The sequence below is a fragment of the Lolium perenne genome, chromosome 3 (assembly GCF_019359855.2).
Source record: "Lolium perenne isolate Kyuss_39 chromosome 3, Kyuss_2.0, whole genome shotgun sequence".
Classification (NCBI taxonomy): domain Eukaryota; kingdom Viridiplantae; phylum Streptophyta; class Magnoliopsida; order Poales; family Poaceae; genus Lolium; species Lolium perenne.
The window spans coordinates 217,261,908-217,282,420 of NC_067246.2; the positions used below are offsets into that span (position 1 = coordinate 217,261,908).

At 50.2% G+C, this 20,513-nt stretch overlaps 1 protein-coding gene and 1 non-coding gene across 2 annotated transcripts; both read left to right on the forward strand.

Annotated features, from left to right (window-relative positions):
• Window positions 1–1,039: 1,039 nt before the first annotated feature.
• LOC127346259 (small nucleolar RNA R71) lies at window positions 1,040–1,145 on the forward strand. Its single transcript, XR_007879429.1, has one exon. It is a non-coding gene; the product is annotated as a small nucleolar RNA R71 (small nucleolar RNA).
• Window positions 1,146–8,758: 7,613 nt separating this feature from the next.
• LOC139838096 (uncharacterized) lies at window positions 8,759–9,643 on the forward strand. The gene has a single exon (XM_071827447.1). It carries the CDS (start codon window positions 8,759–8,761, stop codon window positions 9,641–9,643), a length of 885 nt encoding a protein of 294 aa, XP_071683548.1.
• The last annotated feature ends 10,870 nt before the right edge of the window (window positions 9,644–20,513 follow it).

The following is a 20,513-nucleotide window of genomic DNA, read 5'->3' on the forward strand; positions in this document are numbered from 1 at the left end:
AGGAATGGGACTCTCCTCTTGTTTATTGTTTCATGACTACAGAGTAACAGTTTTTGCTCGCAAGGTGTTAATTACTAGAGCTGTCTCTTTCTCTATCTCATGCATTGTTCTCTATTGAATTTATCCTTCATTGAAATTATTCCTTAGTGGTGGTGCTACATATATTAGTGTTTTTTTCTTCTAAAATCCCTATTTTCTCTATCCTAACTTCCACTGAAATTGATGCTTTTCCAGATCTAGTGGTCACACCACTCACTCCTTCAACTGAAATAGTTGGGACAACTCCACATTATGTTTTGGCTGGCCTCTGTTTTTATGGTTAGATTGCCTTCTCTCAGATTTAATGTTTGCATTGCAACAAAATTCTCCTTTGATGAGGATAGTTGCTTCACCAAATATTTCATGCTTACCATCTCTAAATTCATTGTATTCATCAAATCTATTTGAATTTTCATTATCTCTTCCATTTATTGTGATGAACTTCCTTGCAAGTTATATTGTTTACTGATATGTTGAAATGATTGCTCTACTGCCTTGATCCTTGATTGTAATTATCCCTTGCAGTTGTTGTTGCGGCTAGTTTGCTTGTAGGAGAGACCGAGAAGAATTCTCCATGAAGGATGATACACACCTAAGAATTGTCCTTGATTCTGAGCATAATTCACCTCTATAGCTTCTTGTGAACAGAGAATATTGAGCCTTATATTGTTTGGTGGTAACTCTATCCACATACTTGACAGCTATATGTCACTATATCCCGTATTGGAGGGTTAGTTCCAATAGACATGATATTTTTTCATTTTTAAGCTTAGAATGTCCACCTTAATTGTGATGCTACCATTAGAATTCAACTGATCTTTTCCAGGGCTATCTAGGAGGTGGTAAAGTTCTTTCACTTGACCAAGACGTATGTATTCAATCAACTCAAACGCTTCATCAAGAGTCTTGCTCATTATGCTTCCTCCTGCAGCTGAATCTACTAATCCTCTTGCTTGGGGTGTCAACCTTTGTAAACATTTGAATCAAGATCCAGGTCTCTAAGCCATGACGGGGACACAACCTAGTCATATTTTGAATCTCCGCAAAGCCTCATACAAGCTTTCACCTACATACTGCATGAACCTGGTAATTTTGTATTTGAATTCTGGTGCTTTAGCTGGTGGAAAATACCTCTCTAGAAGGTTTCGAACCAAGTTTTCCCAAGTATCTTTCGTATGAAGAGGAAGTGAGTTGAACCACGCCTTTGTTAAATGTTTCACTAAGAATAGACACAATAACAACCTGATATCATCTAGCGACACTCCATTGCACTTAAGTGTGTTGCAATACTCAAGGAATGTGGTTATGTGCAAATGAGGGTCCTTTGTTACTGAACCAACATACCTCGATTGATGTACCATGTTGATTAAGGCTAGATTTAGTTTCAAAATTGTTAGCATGGATAGTTGGTTGAACAACTCCTGCATATAATCCTTAATTAGGAGGAATCCACAGATCCCTCAATGTGTTCGTTTCATCTCCGTTAACCATCTTGTCTGTTGAATGTTTGTTTTCTTTCTACATTCTTCCTAGAGTTATCTCTAATTCAAGATCATAATGAAGCAAATCACTAAAACTACGAAGCATGAAACAATTACCTGCAAACTCTCCCAGCAATTCATTTAAATCACAACACCCTGTGAGATCCTTATTGCCCAAATAAGCCAAAGCAACAACAACAAATCGATGCTTGTTGTAGATCTAATGCTTGCTCTAATGATTAATCCTTGGTAACGAAGAAAAAATAATGAAAATGTAGATTAGGATTTTTTGTCGCGTACTCCATAGGGATTAAACTAAAAGAACTTAGCACTAGAATTACAACTCTGCCAATAAAACTTTATGACTAAATTTAGTTGAAAACTCAACATATTTTTCTTGGCAGATCAAGGTACACACAAACATATAGGAACATGCATCTAACCAACTGGAGTAAAGCATGAACTCAAAGATTAACTAGTATCAAGATCTTACTCACGCGACTCATCAAACATAAAGCATTCAACGGAGGAAGGGAAGAGTTCAGAGGAAGGGAAGAGTGTTCTTCTTACATGATTCTCATTACAACCATGACCACAAAGAGTGAATCAACAAAAGAAGGAATGAAAGAGTGTTTCCTAGATCTAGATCATGAAGTTGGCATCAACCTCGTCTCCCCCTCCCTCTCTCTCTCTCCCTCTCTTTCTAACGTGGGGGTACCACGACAATGTCCATCGGTGATGGACTTGGGTTTTGAGGAAGGAATACGCTGGTGGATTCGTCAGCGTACAACCAACATAGGGGACACAATTTACTTAGCTTCAGGCCTCGGAGGGAAAACCCAACATCCTGCTTTTCGTTTCTTGATTGATGATGATGATTACAGAGGTTTCTTGATGGGTATGGAGATGTATTGTATCTAGAGTTCCTGTTCGACGGTTGCTCTCTCTCCAGGTTGCAAGTTTTCATCATCGTCGATCCCTACTGGCTATTATAAAGGATGCCATATCTCAAGACCCCGATCCGGTTACATGTTACGGTTCACTTGTATGGGATAGCTCTTGTGCCACCCCCTAGTTCGTGGGTTTAGGCTGCCAATGCTTCTTGGGCCTCGTGGACCCCATGTTGGATCGCAATGGGTATGGTAATAAAGGGTGCCCGGTAGGGTATGCCCACATCTCTCTCTCTCTCTCTCCCCCCCTCTCCCTTTCTCCCTCTCTCTCGCATCTGCTTCTTCTTTGCTCACGCCATGTGAGCGCATGTGTGGCGGGATCCAATGTCACCTTCTACCCGCTCCCCAACTACGATTCTTTGTCCCTCTAGTTTATTTTCCTCCCCTCCCATTTTCTTTCTTTCCTTAACACACACGAAGGTCCCTGACGGAAGCAGAACCCTTTTTCTCTTGTTCTTCTTTTTGGTCCAATCTCTTTGAATTGGCACATGTCACACGGAAGGATATCCAAAAGTGCGCTTGCATAGTAAATTATCCTTTCTTTATGATGTCACAATGGAAGGATAAGTAATGTTTTGTATGAAAAATGTAACATAAATGTATCAAAAGGTCTATGAGAAGGGGTATAAATATGATGCACATCATGTGTGCCAATTCGTTTCAAGACAACATATGCTCCTATATTTACACGCGAATTTTTGTCACATTTTTTTTCGCATTTTGACTTTTTTTTTTTGGTAAAGAGAACATATGCTCCTAAGATCACAAGTGAATTTCTGAGGTTTCTTTGAAGGGGTTGGAAAATTGGTATTTATTTTTAGTAGGAATGGGGTATTTTTTACTATAGGAATATATGGAGAAATATAAAATTTTAAAATATTGCATGACGGTATACAAGTGGATATCAAGGCGGCTTCACAAAGAGATCTTGCCAACATTGGACTAGCAAATTTTGGTAATAACAAATATATATGCCAAATTTGAAAGAAAATAGTTGTAATACAAAGAGCTAATTTTGGGGTGTTGCAATTTGCTTCCTTCGAAAAAATCATAGAGATTGTTTGGTTTGTAGAATGCAAACTATTGTGTTTGCGTTTGTCGTATACCATGCAATTTCAATGGGAAATTTCTATTGGGTCTAACCTCATATAAATCGTTTTTTGTTTTAATGAAAACTATGGCATAAATATTATTCTTTAGTTATTCCTATTGTGCAACGAGACGAGATCTATTACAAATTTATGATTTCAGTTTTTGTAGGCTTCAACATGTCATGGCATCCAATTCTTAAGTTCTTTATATTCCTACATTTAAAAAAAACCTTAAAGCAGCTTGTGGACTCATTATACATTGAAAAGTGTGATGTTATAATAACTAGTAGCTATGTTACTCCATCCTCCCCTCTCCTTATTAATTCACTGCTACATAACCAAATTTGTTAAGTTGGACACGAAGTTACTCCTGATACTTACACTATAATGAGTAGTCGGTACATCATGGTGCTCGTTAGGTTAGGTTAGCTAGGTTTGCCGCTCCCGTCGAGCCGCCGCCGCCGCCGGGGCCTGGCCCGTGGCCGCCGTCCTCCTCTCCGACTCGGACCTCAGCGCTGGGTCGGTAACCTCCCGTGCCACTGCACCTCCCCTGCGCTCCATGGTTGTTGCTCCCCCTGGCCTGGGGCTAGGGTCGAGGGGCTGGGATGCCGGTGCAGGCCCCAGTCGCCCGTCGCGCCGCCTGTGGCGGCCGTTCCCGCTCCTGCTACTGGCGGTGAATGGTAGACCCAGCGGGGCCGGAATGCCCGCCGTGCGCGCGCCCGTGCTCCCCAGCCGCAGGATGCTGCTCGACGCGCGGGGCCCCGCCAACCACGTCGCCTGCTCCCTGCCGCGCGCCCGCCGCAGGGAGGGAATGCTGCGCGGATCCCGGTGGCCCCCCATGGATGCTGCTACAACTACGTCGAGGAGGACCACATTGCCGCTCAGTGCAGCAACGAGTCCAGGTGTGTGAGCTGTGGCGGCACTCAGCACACCTCGAGGGATTGCAAGCGCCCCCGGGGCAGCTCTGGCTCCCCTCCGCCGCGCCCGCCTGCGCCGCCAGTTCGGGCCGCCCGCGGGGCCATTGGTGCGGCCGTCGCGCCTCAGGCTCCGCCGGTGCCTCCTCTGGCCGACGGCGCCAGGTCCTGGCGCGAGGTGGTCACCTCGGGTGGCTCGCGTGGCCGCAGCTCTGACCCGGTAGACTTCTCTGCGCCCTTCGCCTCCTCCTCTCCGGCCACGTCCGTCGACGCACCGCTGCCCCCACCCCCGCCGCTCGACTCCGTCGACGTGTACTACGTCCTCCCGTCCTCCGGTACGGTGCAGCTAGAGGTTGACCTCGACCGGGCCGTCCTGGCCACGGTGACCGGCACGCGCCCGGACGTGTCCCCTGACGTGGCTGCGGCGGCTATTCATGAGCAGCTTGGCCTCTCGTCGCTGGACTTCTCCATCCGCTCCTTCGAGCCGGCGGACTTCCTCCTCCTCTGCCGTGACCGTGAGGTGCGTGACGTGCTGGTGGCTACCGGTAGGGTGTCCTCGCCGCGGTGCTCCCTCAATCTTGCGCCGTGGTCTCGGCGCGTCGGTGCCCTCCTCCGTGAGACCCCGTTCTTGGCGGACCTTGAGATTCGGGGCATCCCGGTGCACGCGTGGTCTGAGCGCACCGCCATCAAGCTCCTTGGGGACAGCATGCTAGTTGACGCCGTTGATCCGGCCACTGCCAGCAGGAGGGACATGTCCTGCTTCAGGCTATCCCTTTGGACCCACGACGTCGCGGCAATCCCCGCCGTTCGCTGGCTAGTTGTGCCCGAGCCGGGCCATGGTGACCGGTTGGTGGTGTTCGACGGGCGCCGGCGGCCGCGGTCGGAGTCTCCCAAGGTCTTGTGGTACCAAATCAGGTTCTGGGTGTCTTCTTGGTTGATTGGTGGCGTTCCTGGCTCCTCCGATAGCTCTCCGCCGGAGCTGGGTGCTAACGGCGCCGGTTTTGAGGGCGGCGATGATGCAGATGGTCCGGATGGCCCCGCTCGCAGGAGGAGATGCCGTCGTGCTCCACGGCGGTGGCGCACACGTGGACGTCAAGACCAGGCTCCGGCTGAGGCCGTGGCGGTCGCCTGCCCGTTAGTGGCCCCGCTTGCCCCCTCCGGCCGCTGGCAACCGATCCCTATTGCGGCCGGGCCTGAGGACGCCGGCGGCGAGCCTGTGGGCCGCCATGATGGTAGCCCTAGTAGGGCCGACGCCATCGCTGCTGGCGTGGGCGCGGCCATGCCGCTTGGGACAAACGTCTCGCCAAGCGTGACTGCTAGCGTGGGCTCCGCTTGCTCGGTTGCCGGGCCGCTCAGGTCGCATGCGCGCGGAGACGCGGGTTTTCGGTCGCCCGTGGGGCCGATGCTGACCTGCTCTTCCCTTCGTCAACGACTTTCTGTGGTGGGGTCCGTGGCAAGCTATCACGGGGATGCTGCGGAGTCAGCGGCTTTCCTCCGCGGGAACGCTGCGGCGATCGAGGCGGCCGAATCTTTCCTTTCGGGGCGCAGGGCGGCCTGCGAGGCGGATGCGGGTTCTCCGGACCTTCCTCCTCAGGCATCGCCTCCACGCTCGCCTGCGCACTGCATGCATGCCGCCTATGACGAGGCAGTCCTGCCATGCGTGCCGACGCCCTTGGCAGGCCCTCCGGGCTAGAGCTCGGGCCTGCACATGGTGGTGCCCACCGCTGGGGTCTCTGCCTCACATGTGGCTGCTGTGGTTGGGCCGTTGGATCCACATGAAGCGGCCCATATCCCACCCTCGCCGCCCCATGCAGTTGGCGCGGCCGCGCTGGATGCTCTGCTTCAGCAGTTCTGTCGTCATCTGGAGGACCCTCTCCTGGCTTTGCCTGACCCCAAGGTTGTGCGCCGGAGGTTATTCCAAGTTTCCCAGCCGTCGGCTCGCCGCAGTATGCGCCTTGCCGCCAAGGGAAAGGGCACGTCTGCGGTCAAGCGTGCTCAGCGCATCCTTATGCATAAGCTTGGGGTGTCGCGCATGGAGGAGCACCTCTCGGCTGCTCAGCTGGACAAGTACGCTGCGATCTTTGCCTCGCCGTTGGGGCCGGATCAAGTTTCCGCCATCGCTGCCCTCTTTGGGCTGCCCCAGGTCTTGGACGGGGAGGGCAAGGAGGTGGAGGCGCCTGCTGCCTAGGCGTCTAGGTTGTCTCCCGCTGTGGAACTTCTCCATGGAACCAAACCCTAAGAACATCAATGTAGAAGTGTGGAATTTGCAGGGCCTCAACTGCCCAGCGCGTAGATCGGTTGCTAGGACCGCGATCTCTGAGGCGGGTGCGTCTGTCATTTGTGTGTCTGAATCGAAGCTCCAAGTTGTAACCTCGTACATCGTTGTTGAGTCGTATGGGCCCGGTTTTGACGGGTTTCCTTTCTTGCCCAGTGTTGGTTCGGCGGGTGGTGTTATCGTCGCCTGGAAGTCCCAGGTTGTTTCTGTCCTCGCCCAGAGGATAGATCGCTTCTCCGTCTCTATCCTCCTCTCCCAAGAGGGAGGCCAGCCCTGGTGGTTGATAACGCGTGAAGCACACGTCCGTTGGGAACCCCAAGAGGAAGGTGTGATGCGTACAGCAGCAAGTTTTCCCTCAGTAAGAAACCAAGGTTATCGAACCAGTAGGAGTCAAAGGCCACGTGAAGGTTGTTGGCGGAGGAGTGTAGTGCGGCGCAACACCAGGGATTCCGGCGCCAACGTGGAACCTGCACAACACAATCAAAATACTTTGCCCCAACTTAACAGTGAGGTTGTCAATCTCACCGGCTTGCTGTAAACAAAGGATTAAATGTATGGTGTGGAAAATGATGTTTGTTTGCGAAGAACAGTAGAGAACAATGATTGCAGTAGATTGTATTCAGATGTAAAAGAATGGACCGGGGTCCACAATTCACTAGTGGTGTCTCTCCAATAAGAAATAGCATGTTGGGCGAACAAATTACAGTTGGGCAATTGACAAATAGAGAGGGCATAACAATGCACATACATATCATGATGACTAATATGAGATTTACTTAGGGCATTACGACAAAGTACATAGACCGCTATCCAGCATGCATCTATGCCTAAAAATTCCACCTTCGGGTTAGCATCCGCACCCCTTCCAGTATTAAGTTGCAAACAACAGACAATTGCATTAAGTATGGTGCGTAATGTAATCAACACAAATATCCTTAGACAAAGCATTGATGTTTTATCCCTAGTGGGAACAGCACATCCACAACCTTAGAACTTTCTCACATCGTCCTGCATTCAATGGAGGCATGAACCCACTATCGATCATAAATACTCCCTCTTGGAGTTACAAGTATCAACTTGGCCAGAGCCTCTACTAGCAACGGAGAGCATGCAAGATCATAAACAACACATATATGATAAATTGATAATCAACTTGACATAGTATTCCATATTCATCGGATCCCAACAAACACAACATGTAGCATTACAAATAGATGATCTTGATCATGATAGGCAGCTCACAAGATCTAACATGATAGCACAATTAGGAGAAGACAACCATCTAGCTACTGCTATGGACCCATAGTCCAAGGATGAACTACTCACACATCAGTCCGGAGGCGATCATGGTGATGTAGAGTCCTCCGGGTGATGATTCCCCTCTCCGGCAGGGTGCCGGAGGCGATCTCCTGAATCCCCCGAGATGGGATTGGCGGCGGCGGCGTCTCTGGAACTTTTTCCGTATCGTGGCTCTCGGTAATAGGGTTTTCGCGACGGAGAGTATAAGTAGGCGGAAGGGCAGGGTCGGTGGAGGCACAGGGGCCCCACACCACAGGCCGGCACGGGCCCCTCCTTGGCCGCGCCGCCCTGTGGTTTGGCCGCCTCGTGGCCCCACTTCGTATCCTCTTCGGTCTTCTGGAAGCTCCGTGGAAAAATAAGACCCTGGGCGTTCGTTTCGTCCAATTCCGAGAATATTTCCTTTGTAGGATTTTTGAAACCAAAAACAGCACAAAACATGAACTGGCGCTTCGGCATCTTGTCAATAGGTTAGTGCCGGAAAATGCATATAAATGATATAAAGTGTGTGTAAAACATGTGAGTATTGTCATAAAACTAGCATGGAACATAAGAAATTATAGATACGTTTGAGACGTATCAATGGTTAACGGCGGTTTACGGCCCCACTGTGGATGACCTGCGGGCTACCTTTCTTGATGAGCTCCGCATGTTAGGCGGATCCTTGGCCGGACCATGGGCGGTGGCGGGTGATTTCAACATGATTCTGGACATGCGGGACAAAAACAACGCTAACATCAACCGCCGCCGCATGGCCATTTTCCACCGATTCATCAACGACCTCGAGCTCAGAGAAGCCAACCTTTTGGGACGCCGGTACACGTGGAGTACTGGTCGCGACCCTCCTACATTGGAGCGGTTGGACAGGTGGTTCTCCTCGCTCGACTGGGAAGCGTTGCACCCCTCGGCCAGCCTCTCGGCGCTGTCCTCGTCGCTCTCCGATCACGCGCCGCTCCTTATGTCGACCGCTGTTGACATTCGCTGCAAACGGCGCTTCACTTTTGAGAGCTTCTGGGTCAATCTGGATGGGTTCCAGGAGGCCGTCGCCGAGGCCTGGGGAGCGCCTACTGCTGGCCCCGCTGATCCGCTGCAGCGTCTTGACCGCAAGCTTCGTCGGGTGGCCAAGGCCCTGCAATGGTGGAGCGCCCGGCGGGTGGGTAATATCCGTGACCAAATCCTCGTCGCGAATGAGGTTATCCGCCAGCTTGATCGTGCCCAGGACCATCGCACCCTCGAAGCACCGGAGATGGCTCTTCGACGTGGCCTCAAATGCCGCTTCCTCGGGCTCGCGTCCTTGGACCACACCATTGCCAGGCAAAGGGCGCGTATTGTTGGTGCCCTCGATGTGGATGCATCCGCGCAATTCTTCCGCATCCAGGCCTCCAAGCGGCAGCGGAGGAATCACATTGCCTCGCTGCGCGATGGCGATGTCATGGCGGTGGACCAGGCTGGCATGGAGGATCTCGCTGCGGGGTTTTTCCACCGCTTGCTAGGCCGAGCCAGACCCAGGGTCCACGACCTGGACCTGGAGAGCATGGGCCTCGCCCCGGTGGATCTGGTGGCCTTGGAGGCCCTCTTCTCTGAGGAGGAAGTCTAGAACACGGTGAAGTCGATGCCCGCCAACAAGTCTCCTGGACCCGACGGTTTGTCCTGGGAGTTCTTCCGGGCTTGTTGGCCTATCATCAAGGCGGACGTGATGGCTGCTGTGACGGAGGTGTCGCTCGGAAGAGACCAGGGCCTGGGTGAGCTTAACTCTGCGCTCATCACGCTTATCCCTAAGCGGGATGGTGCGGTGGACTTGAAGGACTTCCGCCCTATCAGCCTCGTCCACAGCTTCGCCAAGCTCATAGCCAAGATTATGGCGTTACGGCTTGCTCCCAGGATGGCGGAGTTGGTTGGGCGCAACCAAAGAGCCTTCATCCGAGGCAGATGCATCCAAGATAACTTTGTCTTGGTCCAGCAATCTGCTCGGTTGCTCCACCGGAGGAAAGTCCCTGCCCTGCTTCTCAAGCTAGATGTGGCCCGCGCCTTCGACATCGTGTCCTGGTCTTTCCTTCTGAGCGTGCTGCGGCAGCGTGGCTTCGGCCCAAGGTGGATTAGGTGGCTGCTTATGCTGCTGCGCTCTGCTACGACGCAGGTCCTCGTTAATGGCGCAGCGAGCCCGGCTTTCCTTCACGGGCGAGGGCTACGGCAGGGTGATCCCCTCTCCCCCTTGATGTTTGTTCTCGTCATGGATGTCCTCGATGCCATGTTTCGAGTGGCCGAGAGGGCCAACGTGCTGGTGGACCTGGGTGCCTTTGGGCTAAAACACCGTGTCTCCCTCTATGCGGACGACATCGTGGTGTTCGCCAGGCCGGACCTTGCAGAGTTGCGGGCTGTTAAGGAGATTCTGCGATGCTTCGGGGATGCTTCTGGCCTGGAGGTCAATTACCTGAAGATCCTAGCTGCCCCCATCCGCTGCGGCGAGGACACTACAGCGGTAGTGGCTCCCACTCTTGCATGCCCTTTCAGCTCCCTCCCGATGCCATACCTGGGGCTTCCGTTGTCTTTGCGCAAGCCCACCAAAGCGGAACTGCAGCCTGTCCTCGACAAGCTGGCAAACAAGCTGGTCTTTTGGAAGGCCCAGCTCATGTCCAGAGAAGGGCGTGTGGCCTATGTCAGGGCCGTCATGGTGGCTTCGGTGGTCTATCAACTCATGGCGCTTGATGTGGACTCGTGGTTTCTACACGCCGTGGACAAGCTGCGGCGTGGCTTCCTGTAGGCGGGCAAAAACGAGGCCAACGGAGGTAACTGCCTCGTTGCGTGGGATGCGGTGTGCGCTCCGAAGGAATTGGGAGGGCTCGGCCTCCCTAACCTGCGCTGGATGCATGCTGCTCTCCGTGCCCGCTGGATTTGGCTCCAGCGTACGTCCCCTGATAGAGCTTGGTCGGGCCTCCCGTTCGAAGTCAACCAGGATGCGGCAGCCATCTTCTACGCCTCTGTTGACATCACGGTTGGCTCAGGTGCCACGCTCAGTTTTTGGGAGGACCCGTGGCTCCATGGCCTCTCGGTTGCGGCGATCGCCCCGGCCGTGTTGCGGTTGGTTCGACCCAGCTGCATCAAGCGGCGCTCTGTCAGCGATGCGGTGCCACTAAACGCCTGGGCTCTTGACATCACTGGAGAGCTCACTGTCGATGTCGTGGTGCAGTATCTCAAGCTCTGGAGTGCGGTCGCCTCTGTGCAGCTTGATGTCGGGGAGGATACTTTCAGGTGGAAGTGGACGGCGGACGGAGTGTTCTCCGTGAGGTCGGCATACCGTGCCTTCTTCCATGGCACCACGGCGCTCCCCGGTGCAGCCCATGTCTGGCACTCCTTCGCCCCCTTCAAGCATAGGTTTCACGCTTGGTTGTCGCTACGTCGTAGGTGCTGGACAGCCGACCGAAGGCTGAGGCGCGGTCTTCCGTCCCATGTGCTGTGCCCGCTCTGCGGTACCGTCGATGAAACGGCAGACCACATCTCGTTGCAATGCGCTTTCTCGCATTCGATCTGGACCGGCTTCGGCCGACGCGCAGGGCTTGACCTACCACCGCCGTCCGCCGACAGCTTGCTTCCCATTTGGTGGCCCGCCGTTTTCGACCGGCTGGCACGTCTGGATGCCAAGAAGGCCAACTCTGCGATCATGCTTGTTCTGCGGGCTCTTTGGGTTGAGCGCAATGCGCGGGTGTTCGACGGTGTAGTTTCACCGGTAGGTGTTGTGCTTGACAGGGCCGTTGAGGAATGGAATCTCTGGCTCGCTAGTAGACGTGGGTTATCTAGAGGTGTAAACTAGGTCGCGGCCGCCGGTGTGGCGGGGTGGAGCCCGTTGGGCGTGTAAACTCGTTTTTCTCCTCTCCTCAAGCTTAATGAAATGACACGCAGATCTCCTCCGAGTTCTCAAAAAAATAAAATAATGAGTAGTCTGAGTCTATAAGTAGCCTGCGAACACAGCCTGCCGATGTCTCGACAAACAAGCTGCCTAGCCGGATGGAGTTAACAATAGGTAATTAATCATGAGCCGTCTCTATGTAAAGATCAACTGACACATTTTTCTATCGTCTTGAGCACGGCTACTAGCTGAGGCAGGGATAGACATCAGATCAGCTACTGTAAATGAATTAGTGCGACGAATTGCTATCTGAGCTTGTTTGCGTACTCCTTCAGTTTATAATTATCCCGTGTTTTAGATTTAGTTAAAATAAAATTTTGTAAAGTTTGATTAAATGTTTAGAAAAAATATTAACATTTATAATATAAAATATATTGGATTAGAATCATCATAAACTATATTTTTATCAAATTATATGCATCTGATATTATGAATGTTCATTTTTTAATTAAATCTTATAATTTTTAATTTTTATGAAACTTAAAATGCGAGGTAATTATGGAGTATGCTGTGGTAGTTTTTTGTTACCAAAACTAAAGTGATGTGAAAGTTCAAATTTAGCTTGAAAAGTGGTGATTTTATGCTACTAACTCGCAAATAACGTGACCAAGTCAAATGAAAATGATAAAACACTACACCATCTTTAGAGAAATTAAACGGTGCATTAATGGACACATGATGGTAATATACTTAATACAGTATTGTGCATATCTGGGAAGCGTTGAATGACAATTACGAATATAAAGTAATTCCAGATATGAAAAATCAATCTAATTATTTATTTATTTAACTGTACGTTCTGCATCTCCGTCTGTATAAACAGTGTCAAAGGAATAATCTGCATTAACACGCAGTGGCAGAACTAGAGCAGAAGAAACAAAAGGTTACTTATACCATCTCGTCATGGCGTTCTGCAAGAGCAACACAATTGCTTTGTGCATTGTAGCCCTCATGGTCATGACGCCCACTGCGGTGTCTTCTTTTCGTGTACAGAATGAGCATAATGGTGATGTTCTTTTCCTTTCTTTCTGTGCATAAATCATTGTTTTTTTTTGGTGTGAAACATTTATGTACATATACTTTGTGAAATCTGAATATGTTGACGAATTTTGTGTGCAGCTTACTGCGCTAATCTTCAGAATTGCAGTCAGCCGGAGTGCTTTAACCAGTGCACACACGAAGATGTACCAGCGGACAAGGCATATTGCAGGAAGCCAGACGAATGCTGCTGCCCGCTTCCTGAACCCCGCAGCGACATAGGAGATAACATGACTGCCTCGTCAGCTGCTGCTAGGCTGTCATAATATATACTCCTTGGTCGTGTACTTTCTGCTTGCACAATGCAGAGTAGGGGTGATAGTAATACTCTATGCATATGTGTCGTTTTAGCTGTAGCGGCTGAATACTCAGGGCTTCAGGGGAACGGTGCCTACTTGCTTTCATAAAGCTGCACCGTTCGGTGCATGTAGAATACTGATACACGACATGATGCAAGACAAAGGAGGGGATTTGTTTATTGCCGGTGATTCAAATCATGATGTTATCATTGGAGAGAATGATGTGCATTCCATGTCATGCAACACTAGCATGGTCTGCATTTTGCAATGCTCATTCTTATAGATGGTTCCGGAGTCATACACGGGTCCAGAGAGACCTAACTTGTAATTGGATGGTTAGGATGATAGTGGTACCCAAGCCCACGCCCTGGATTTGATATTTTTGTGTATCATAAAAAGATGGAATATTATTTCAGTGTGAGACAATGTTTCCATCAATAACGGTGTGTTTATGATGACACCGTCAATCTCAAAATATGTCAGATTAGGTCTCCTGACGATGCTTATAGGAGTTTATTTATATGGATGAACGTCTATCCCTATACTATGTTTTGCAAAAAGGAACACCCTGTCGACACACAGGATGAGCAAACGACCTATTTATATATTGCCGGTGGTCTCAAATCATGATGTTATCATTGCAGAGAATCCAAAGAATGCACACATGTCAGCTAAAACTAATGTATATGCTCTGCATTTTGGAGTATTCATTCTCATATATGATTCCAGACTCTAGACTCAAGACACAAACAGGGTTCACGAAGAGAGAAAAGATAGCATGCATCGACTAGTTCACTGCATTTCCTTTCCCTTCCATCAAACGCAAAAGCTAGAACGAGGGACTGGGTGTACATACTCAGTATTGATTTCTAGCTACTGTTTGTCAAAATGTAGTATAGTGTTATATTTTTCTACAGATTTGATCAAACTTCACATCATTTGATTTGAAAAAAAAATGGATGGAGAAACGATTTCACATCTCGCGTGGCCCTGCGCAAGTGATCGAGATGCAACCCTAGCGCCGCCTCTTGTCGCCCCCTTCCTCCACCGCCCCTGGTGAGCGCCGTCCGACAAAGCCAATGCGGTGTAGGCGGCAGGATCTCCTGTACCTGACGCTAGAGCGGTCCCACGGGAGGGTGTCGGTGGTGGCAGTGCGACTAGGGAGAGTTCGACCGGCGACGACGCAATGTTAATTTCCGGCGATGTGTGCCACTCCCGTGGGAGGCGCGACTGTGGTGCATTCTCCTGCAGGGCGTACAAAGGCCGCCGATCGACGGAATGGCGATGCAGAGGAGACGCCGCTGATGATGTCTAGCGGCAAAACATGGCGACAAGGGGCGGTACGGGTTTGACGGTGGACCGCGGCAATGCTCATGGCACTGCAGCGCAACGGCAGGGCAAATCAGGCTTGATCTGGACTGGGACTGAAGAGCCCTACATGCGGCAGCCTTGGAAGCTAGACCGTGCAAGCGACTCTACGACCGTCGACGTGGCGGTGGTAATTGTCTTTCTCTTTGGCCATATGGATGGCGAGGAGCGGGCGGCGAGGAATCCTGGTGGTAATGGTGCTTCAGGAATGGTAGCTCCCGGATCGCGTTTTGGAAGTCTTACTTGGGGATAGTGGGCGGTTCCGAAGTACTGGGAGTAGCGAAGGTCTCTCTAGGAAGAACTTATGTGGCCTACTTGTGTCGTATCCCTCTTGGCGGCGGCGTTGTGGGTACCTTTGCTTTGTTAGGGCTACGTGGGGGCGGTGCTTGGCCGTCTCTGTCTTCACGATGATGGTGCGCTGCGGTATCACCCTCTTGAGGGCATCCTCGTGGAGCCCCTGTTTATCTCGATCTCGTTATGGTGGCAAGTTCGGGTTTTCATGTTATTTTTAATCTGTTTTGTAAGATTGTCCCTCCATCAGTTTTTATATAATATTGGTTTGGCCGTTTGAATTTATTTATGGAACGGATGGAAAGACTGTTCTGAGGAAGCGATAGACGGAGTAATGAGCAGAAGAAATTTGCTGGCATGCAAGCAATGCGGACCCCAAACGGCGAACGATCAACCAGGAATCAGAGAAGTTTGATGGAGGACGCGAGGTGAGCGACAAGCGTTACGTGCAGGGTGGAAAGCGAAGGCACGAGGTAGTGGAGACCTCAGCAAGGCCGCGTCACTTCGCCGCAATCAGGGGAAGAGAACGATGCAAACGCCGTGCATGCATGCGTGCGCACAAACCGATGCCGCTGTGTGTGCGTGTGTGCATGTCGACCGATCGATCGCCGCGCTGCATGCATGCATACGGCCGGAGAGGTAGCAGGGATTTCCCTTTTTTAGGAGGACGCGACGTACCGCAGAGCCAGCAGGCCACAGCTGCTCGATCGGTTGGTGCCGCTCGCGCCAGTCGCAACCGGCCGCTGCTAGTGGCGATGAAGCTAGCCAAGCCAAGCGTGGTGGCGCAGCGTGTGTACGAGGCGTCGAGGCAGGCAAGAACAAGACGCAAGACAGAGAGACAAGTCGATCAGAAATTCAGAATGATAAGCGCTTTAGGACGACGGGGATCGGGGAGGAGTCCAAAATACGCTGCTTTTGCAGCCAGAGGCCCCCGTTTAGGAATATATGCGTACTTCATGTCCGCCTCTCTCTCCTTTTCCGCTTTTTTCTTCGATGGGCGAACCCTTTTCCTTGCCCTTTTGTAGTTCGGTGTGGGCGTGCGTGCGTCCCGGGCTCGCCGGCTCGGGCGCTAGGGGCGTGTTTGGTTTACAGCCAACACTTGCCATACCAAAAAGTTGGTAAGCCCACCAAATTTGGTGGCTGTTTGGAGTAACGCCAACAATTTGGCTCGCCAAATTGCGCCCCAGCTGCCCCGTATAATCACCCGCGCATTGGCGAGCCGACGGCGCGGAAATGCATCGCCAAAATATTGGCAGCCTGGCCGCGCGCTTCTTGTTGGTGGGCCATGTAATCAGTAGCCAACAGGTAACAGCGATCCAGCGTTCTAATTTTTTTGGCATAAAGCCAGCAGTCTATACAAACTACTACTGCACCGGAAAGTACCATGTGCACATGAGCACAAATGCTCCTTGGATTTTTAGATTTTTGAAAATTTTCAAAACCTCGTTCTTTTATATTTTCAAAAATTATGGCATTAAATATGTAGATAGATTTAGACACAAGGAGTGTAGTCAAAAAAGTCCCATTAAAAAATACTATTGTACTACTATTTATAGTCAGAAATTTGTCTTTTTTGCATCTCCAAAAATATAACGTATTTTTTGACGAGACTTTTTTGATTCCAATCCTTGTATACACATCTATCTACATATTTAATGTCATAATTCTTGAAAGCAGAGAAATATAAGAATCTGAAATTTTCAAAAATCCAAAAGTGAAGGGAGCACTGACTCCCATGTGCACAAAATCCTTGTCCACTAGTGCACTACTATTTTCTTGGTTCATAGGCTACTTCAAACTGCACTAGTGAGCTGGCTACTTTGAACTTCAAAATTTTGGCAAGGTCGTACTGCAGAAAACATCTCATGAAGAAAGAACTAGTACAATATTACGAAACATGTTTTAGCTTCAAGTGTTCCACATACTATTTCCTTGGTTCATACAAGTAGTCGCTTAGGATTATCCTGGCTCAAGATATTATTTTCCTTCTTGAGTGCGTTCTTAAAAAATATATTTTATTAACATTTGTTTTGATTGAATTGGAATCAAATCAAGAACTAGCTATTTTAGGTTGTCAATGCATGCCGCCAAACCAATTTGGTTGCAAACCAAACAGAGGTAGTAGTATTTAACCAAAATTTTGGAAGGGCAATGGCTATAATTCAAACAACAAGACCATGCCAAAATTTTGGTCATGCCCTTGGTTTGGTCATGCCAAATTTTTGGTGGGGCTTGTTGGGGCTCAAACCAAACACACCCTAGATCTTCCTTTTCCCCGGCTCTTCGATGAGTTTGGAGATGATCTCCAAAATATTTGACATGTGGCACAAAAGGCTCAACAAATACTTCGTCCCAATACTTCTCCACTTTTTCAACACAAGCAATGCGATGTTTTCTGCCGTTGAGTAGTGCCGGATCACTAAACAAAGAGGAACTCCTCCGTTTGTCATTCCTACGGTGTCGGGAAGGGGTGGGGACCTCGGACCTGAGCTCGACGATTTAGTAAGGTTCCTAATGATAGAGTTTAATCAACCAGCATCAATATCATGGTGTCTACGGCAGTGCTGTCCAAGATAAGAATAACTTATATCAGCCACCATGTCCACCTCATCAGCGGTGATCTTGCCGATGGTATTTAGTAAAACGGGAAATTGTTTGGTCATCGCTCCCATCAAGTGGTGGATCTCTCGTCCAGTTAATGTGGGTTATAGGTTTGGTGTCACAAGATTTAGATCGATTCAAGGGTTCAATGACAACGACTTCAGCTCCCGGTGCGGGTTCTTTGAGGCACGTGCACAAAAACTTTCCATCTGCCATCAACAACGTCAGGCCAGATCCAGTAGGGAAGTGGCGACAGCCACGGCTAGCTCCGGCGGTGGCAGTAGCGATGGTTGTTCTCTCATCGGTTACATGTTTATATAGATGCAAGAACAAAACGGTAACACCGATGGCTTTGGAAGGGAGAACACACCGTGATTGACTCAATCATGACATAATGATCGCGGTTTAACCCCTTGCCATAGTAAGTCAATGTAATCTTTATTATTTTTAAAATTCTTTGTACTTCTTGTAAACTCTTACAATAGATCTGGATCTTCTCTTAAAAAGAGAAAAACGAAAAGGAATAGGGCAATGCCACGTACGGTACGTGCCTTTGGAACGAACCTATGTACGGCCGACGAGACGACGGAAATGGTAAACTAATGGCTGTCCCTAACCCCTGGAAAGATCAAAGTTTTAAAACATCTCCTACTCATTGAGCACTCAGCACATGACCTGTCCAATGGCTCCTCGACACGGCGGCCGGGGGCGTGCGGTGCCGGGCCGTCCCGCGACACAGGAGCGGCGCGTGCGGCCGCCAGGCCCCGCCCACGAGGACGCCCGCACGCGCGCGGAGGCGGAGCCACGACGAAGCCTTTTCTTCTTTCCTTCCGGTCGGGTTTTCTAGGCGCGCGCGCGTGCACGCCGCCATGTGTTTCCATCTACGGCTCGCCTCCCTCCGTCGCCTTTCCTTGGTGCAGCTTTGGCCGATCAAAATACCAGCTGCACTGCATGCAGATTGTAGAGGCCACTGCTGTGCCGGCCGGTGCCGTCGAGAACGCACAGGCCGCACCGGTGGCCGGCATGCCTGCACATGCTCAGGCGAAGCTGTGGCTGCTGTGCCGGCCAGTGAGTCGAGAACGCACAGGCCGCCGCAGGCTAGAGGAGCCGCCCGACCCTGACCGGCTGACCTGCTCTGCCTCTGCGATGACAGGCTGAAATGGCGAGGCATGGCCATAGTGGGCTGGATCTATCAACAAAAAAGCATGGCGGCTGATTTATGATTCTTTTCTTCATCCCTATCTTTTTAGATCCGTTTTTTAAGATGTGCACAGATTTGTTTTCCAAGACTTCTTCTCTGTTGCGCAATACTCCCTCTGCCCAAAATATATTGCATATAAGCCTACAACAAAATATAATATTTTGAAATTGTTATGAAATATATTTTCATATTATATGCGTTTGACATGGTTGATCTTTATATTATTATCTATAAATTTTTTAAAAGTTTGCAAAATTTAACTTACATGAAAAATTATGCTCAACATAAAATAGGTAGAAGAGAGTATTATCATCAACTAGCTTTCGTGTTTTCTACCGAGATTCATGATGACCTATGGTTCTACGGTGATGGAGAAGTCATTGTTAAGAAAAATAGATCTAGGTACTCAGTTTTTTGGTGTACGTGTCGTGCTTAGCATCGAAGAATGGTGGGACTACTACAGTCTTCTCACGAGGTACTGACAAAGTGGTTCAAATGATTGTAACATACATGTATGCCATGCGAAGATGGCACTTACAACAGCATCTACAAAACCTATTTATTAACATGATAGCTACCAATATGTATACTCATTAAGTAAAGGTAAGCTCGATCTTCCTCTCCCTACCGGGTCGCTCCCCCTCGGGAGGCTCCGGAGATGATCCATCTACCCCGACCCCGTTCCTTTCCACGCCTGCCCCGGCCAGGCCGTTGCCGTCGCCGGTGCTGGCAGCGGTGGCGGCGCCCAACCTGCCAAACGGTGGAGGGTAGAGGAGGCGGCCAGTCCGGTGGCGCATCTGAGCGGGAAGGTGCGGCGGCGGGTGAGCTTGGCGCGGCGGACGAGGCAGCAAGGCGACGGGATGCGGGACGCCGGCGGTTGGGCGGCGCGGTGATCTGGCGGCGGCGCGGGCCCCGATCTGGGCCTAGAGGGCCTGGCCGTTCTGCTTCAGACCATGCATCGCCGCCGGGTTCCTGGCCGGGGATCGCAACCTGCTACCGAGTCTTCTTCTCTGCAGTCGCCATGGGCTTGGCGGCGACGGCTTAACGAGGCATACCTCTTTCGTCGTCGTCGGGCGGTGGAGGGCGGCGTGGGGACCTATTTGTCCGCGTCGAAGAATAAAGTTGGCGGTTCTAGGATTCTTCTCGGACCAAGTTCGAAGATCTGTCGGATGCTTGTTCCAACCAGTCTGGGTGGATTGTCGTGTTCCGGAAGGCCCTACCGGCGAAATTCATGTGCGAATAATGCCTGAAGATTGCTAGATTGGGTGGTTTCGGTCGTGCGCACCCATGTTTTTTATCTGGCCGTTTGGTTTCAGAGGGGGCGCTTCGAAGCTCTGCTGGCTGTTAATATCATGGAGATCATTTTCTTTCCATGGTGCTAGCGGAGAAGGTCATCAGGTCGAGATCAATGGAATAGCTATGATGGTCGGATCTTGGTGCTAAGGTGGAATTGGCTTGGCGATTCATTACTTGTAACAGCGACTGGTATGTGGAGACGACTGCACAGGAGAAGTTCAAAGTCTTATCTTTCAAGGTGAAAATCCAAGGTCTGGCCTTAATTAATTGGTTGTGCCTGGTAATGTTCTTGTTGAAGGCATTGTTTTGAGAGAGAAGACTTTCTTTAGGGTGAAAAATCTAAGATCTATGATCGGGCAACGACGGCGTTTGTGCACTGTTTCTTTCTTGGAGCCGTCGTTTATGGAGAAGTTGTGCTTCTGTTGTTGTCTTGGTGGTGTCAGTGTTGCTGTTTCAAGTTATGGATCTC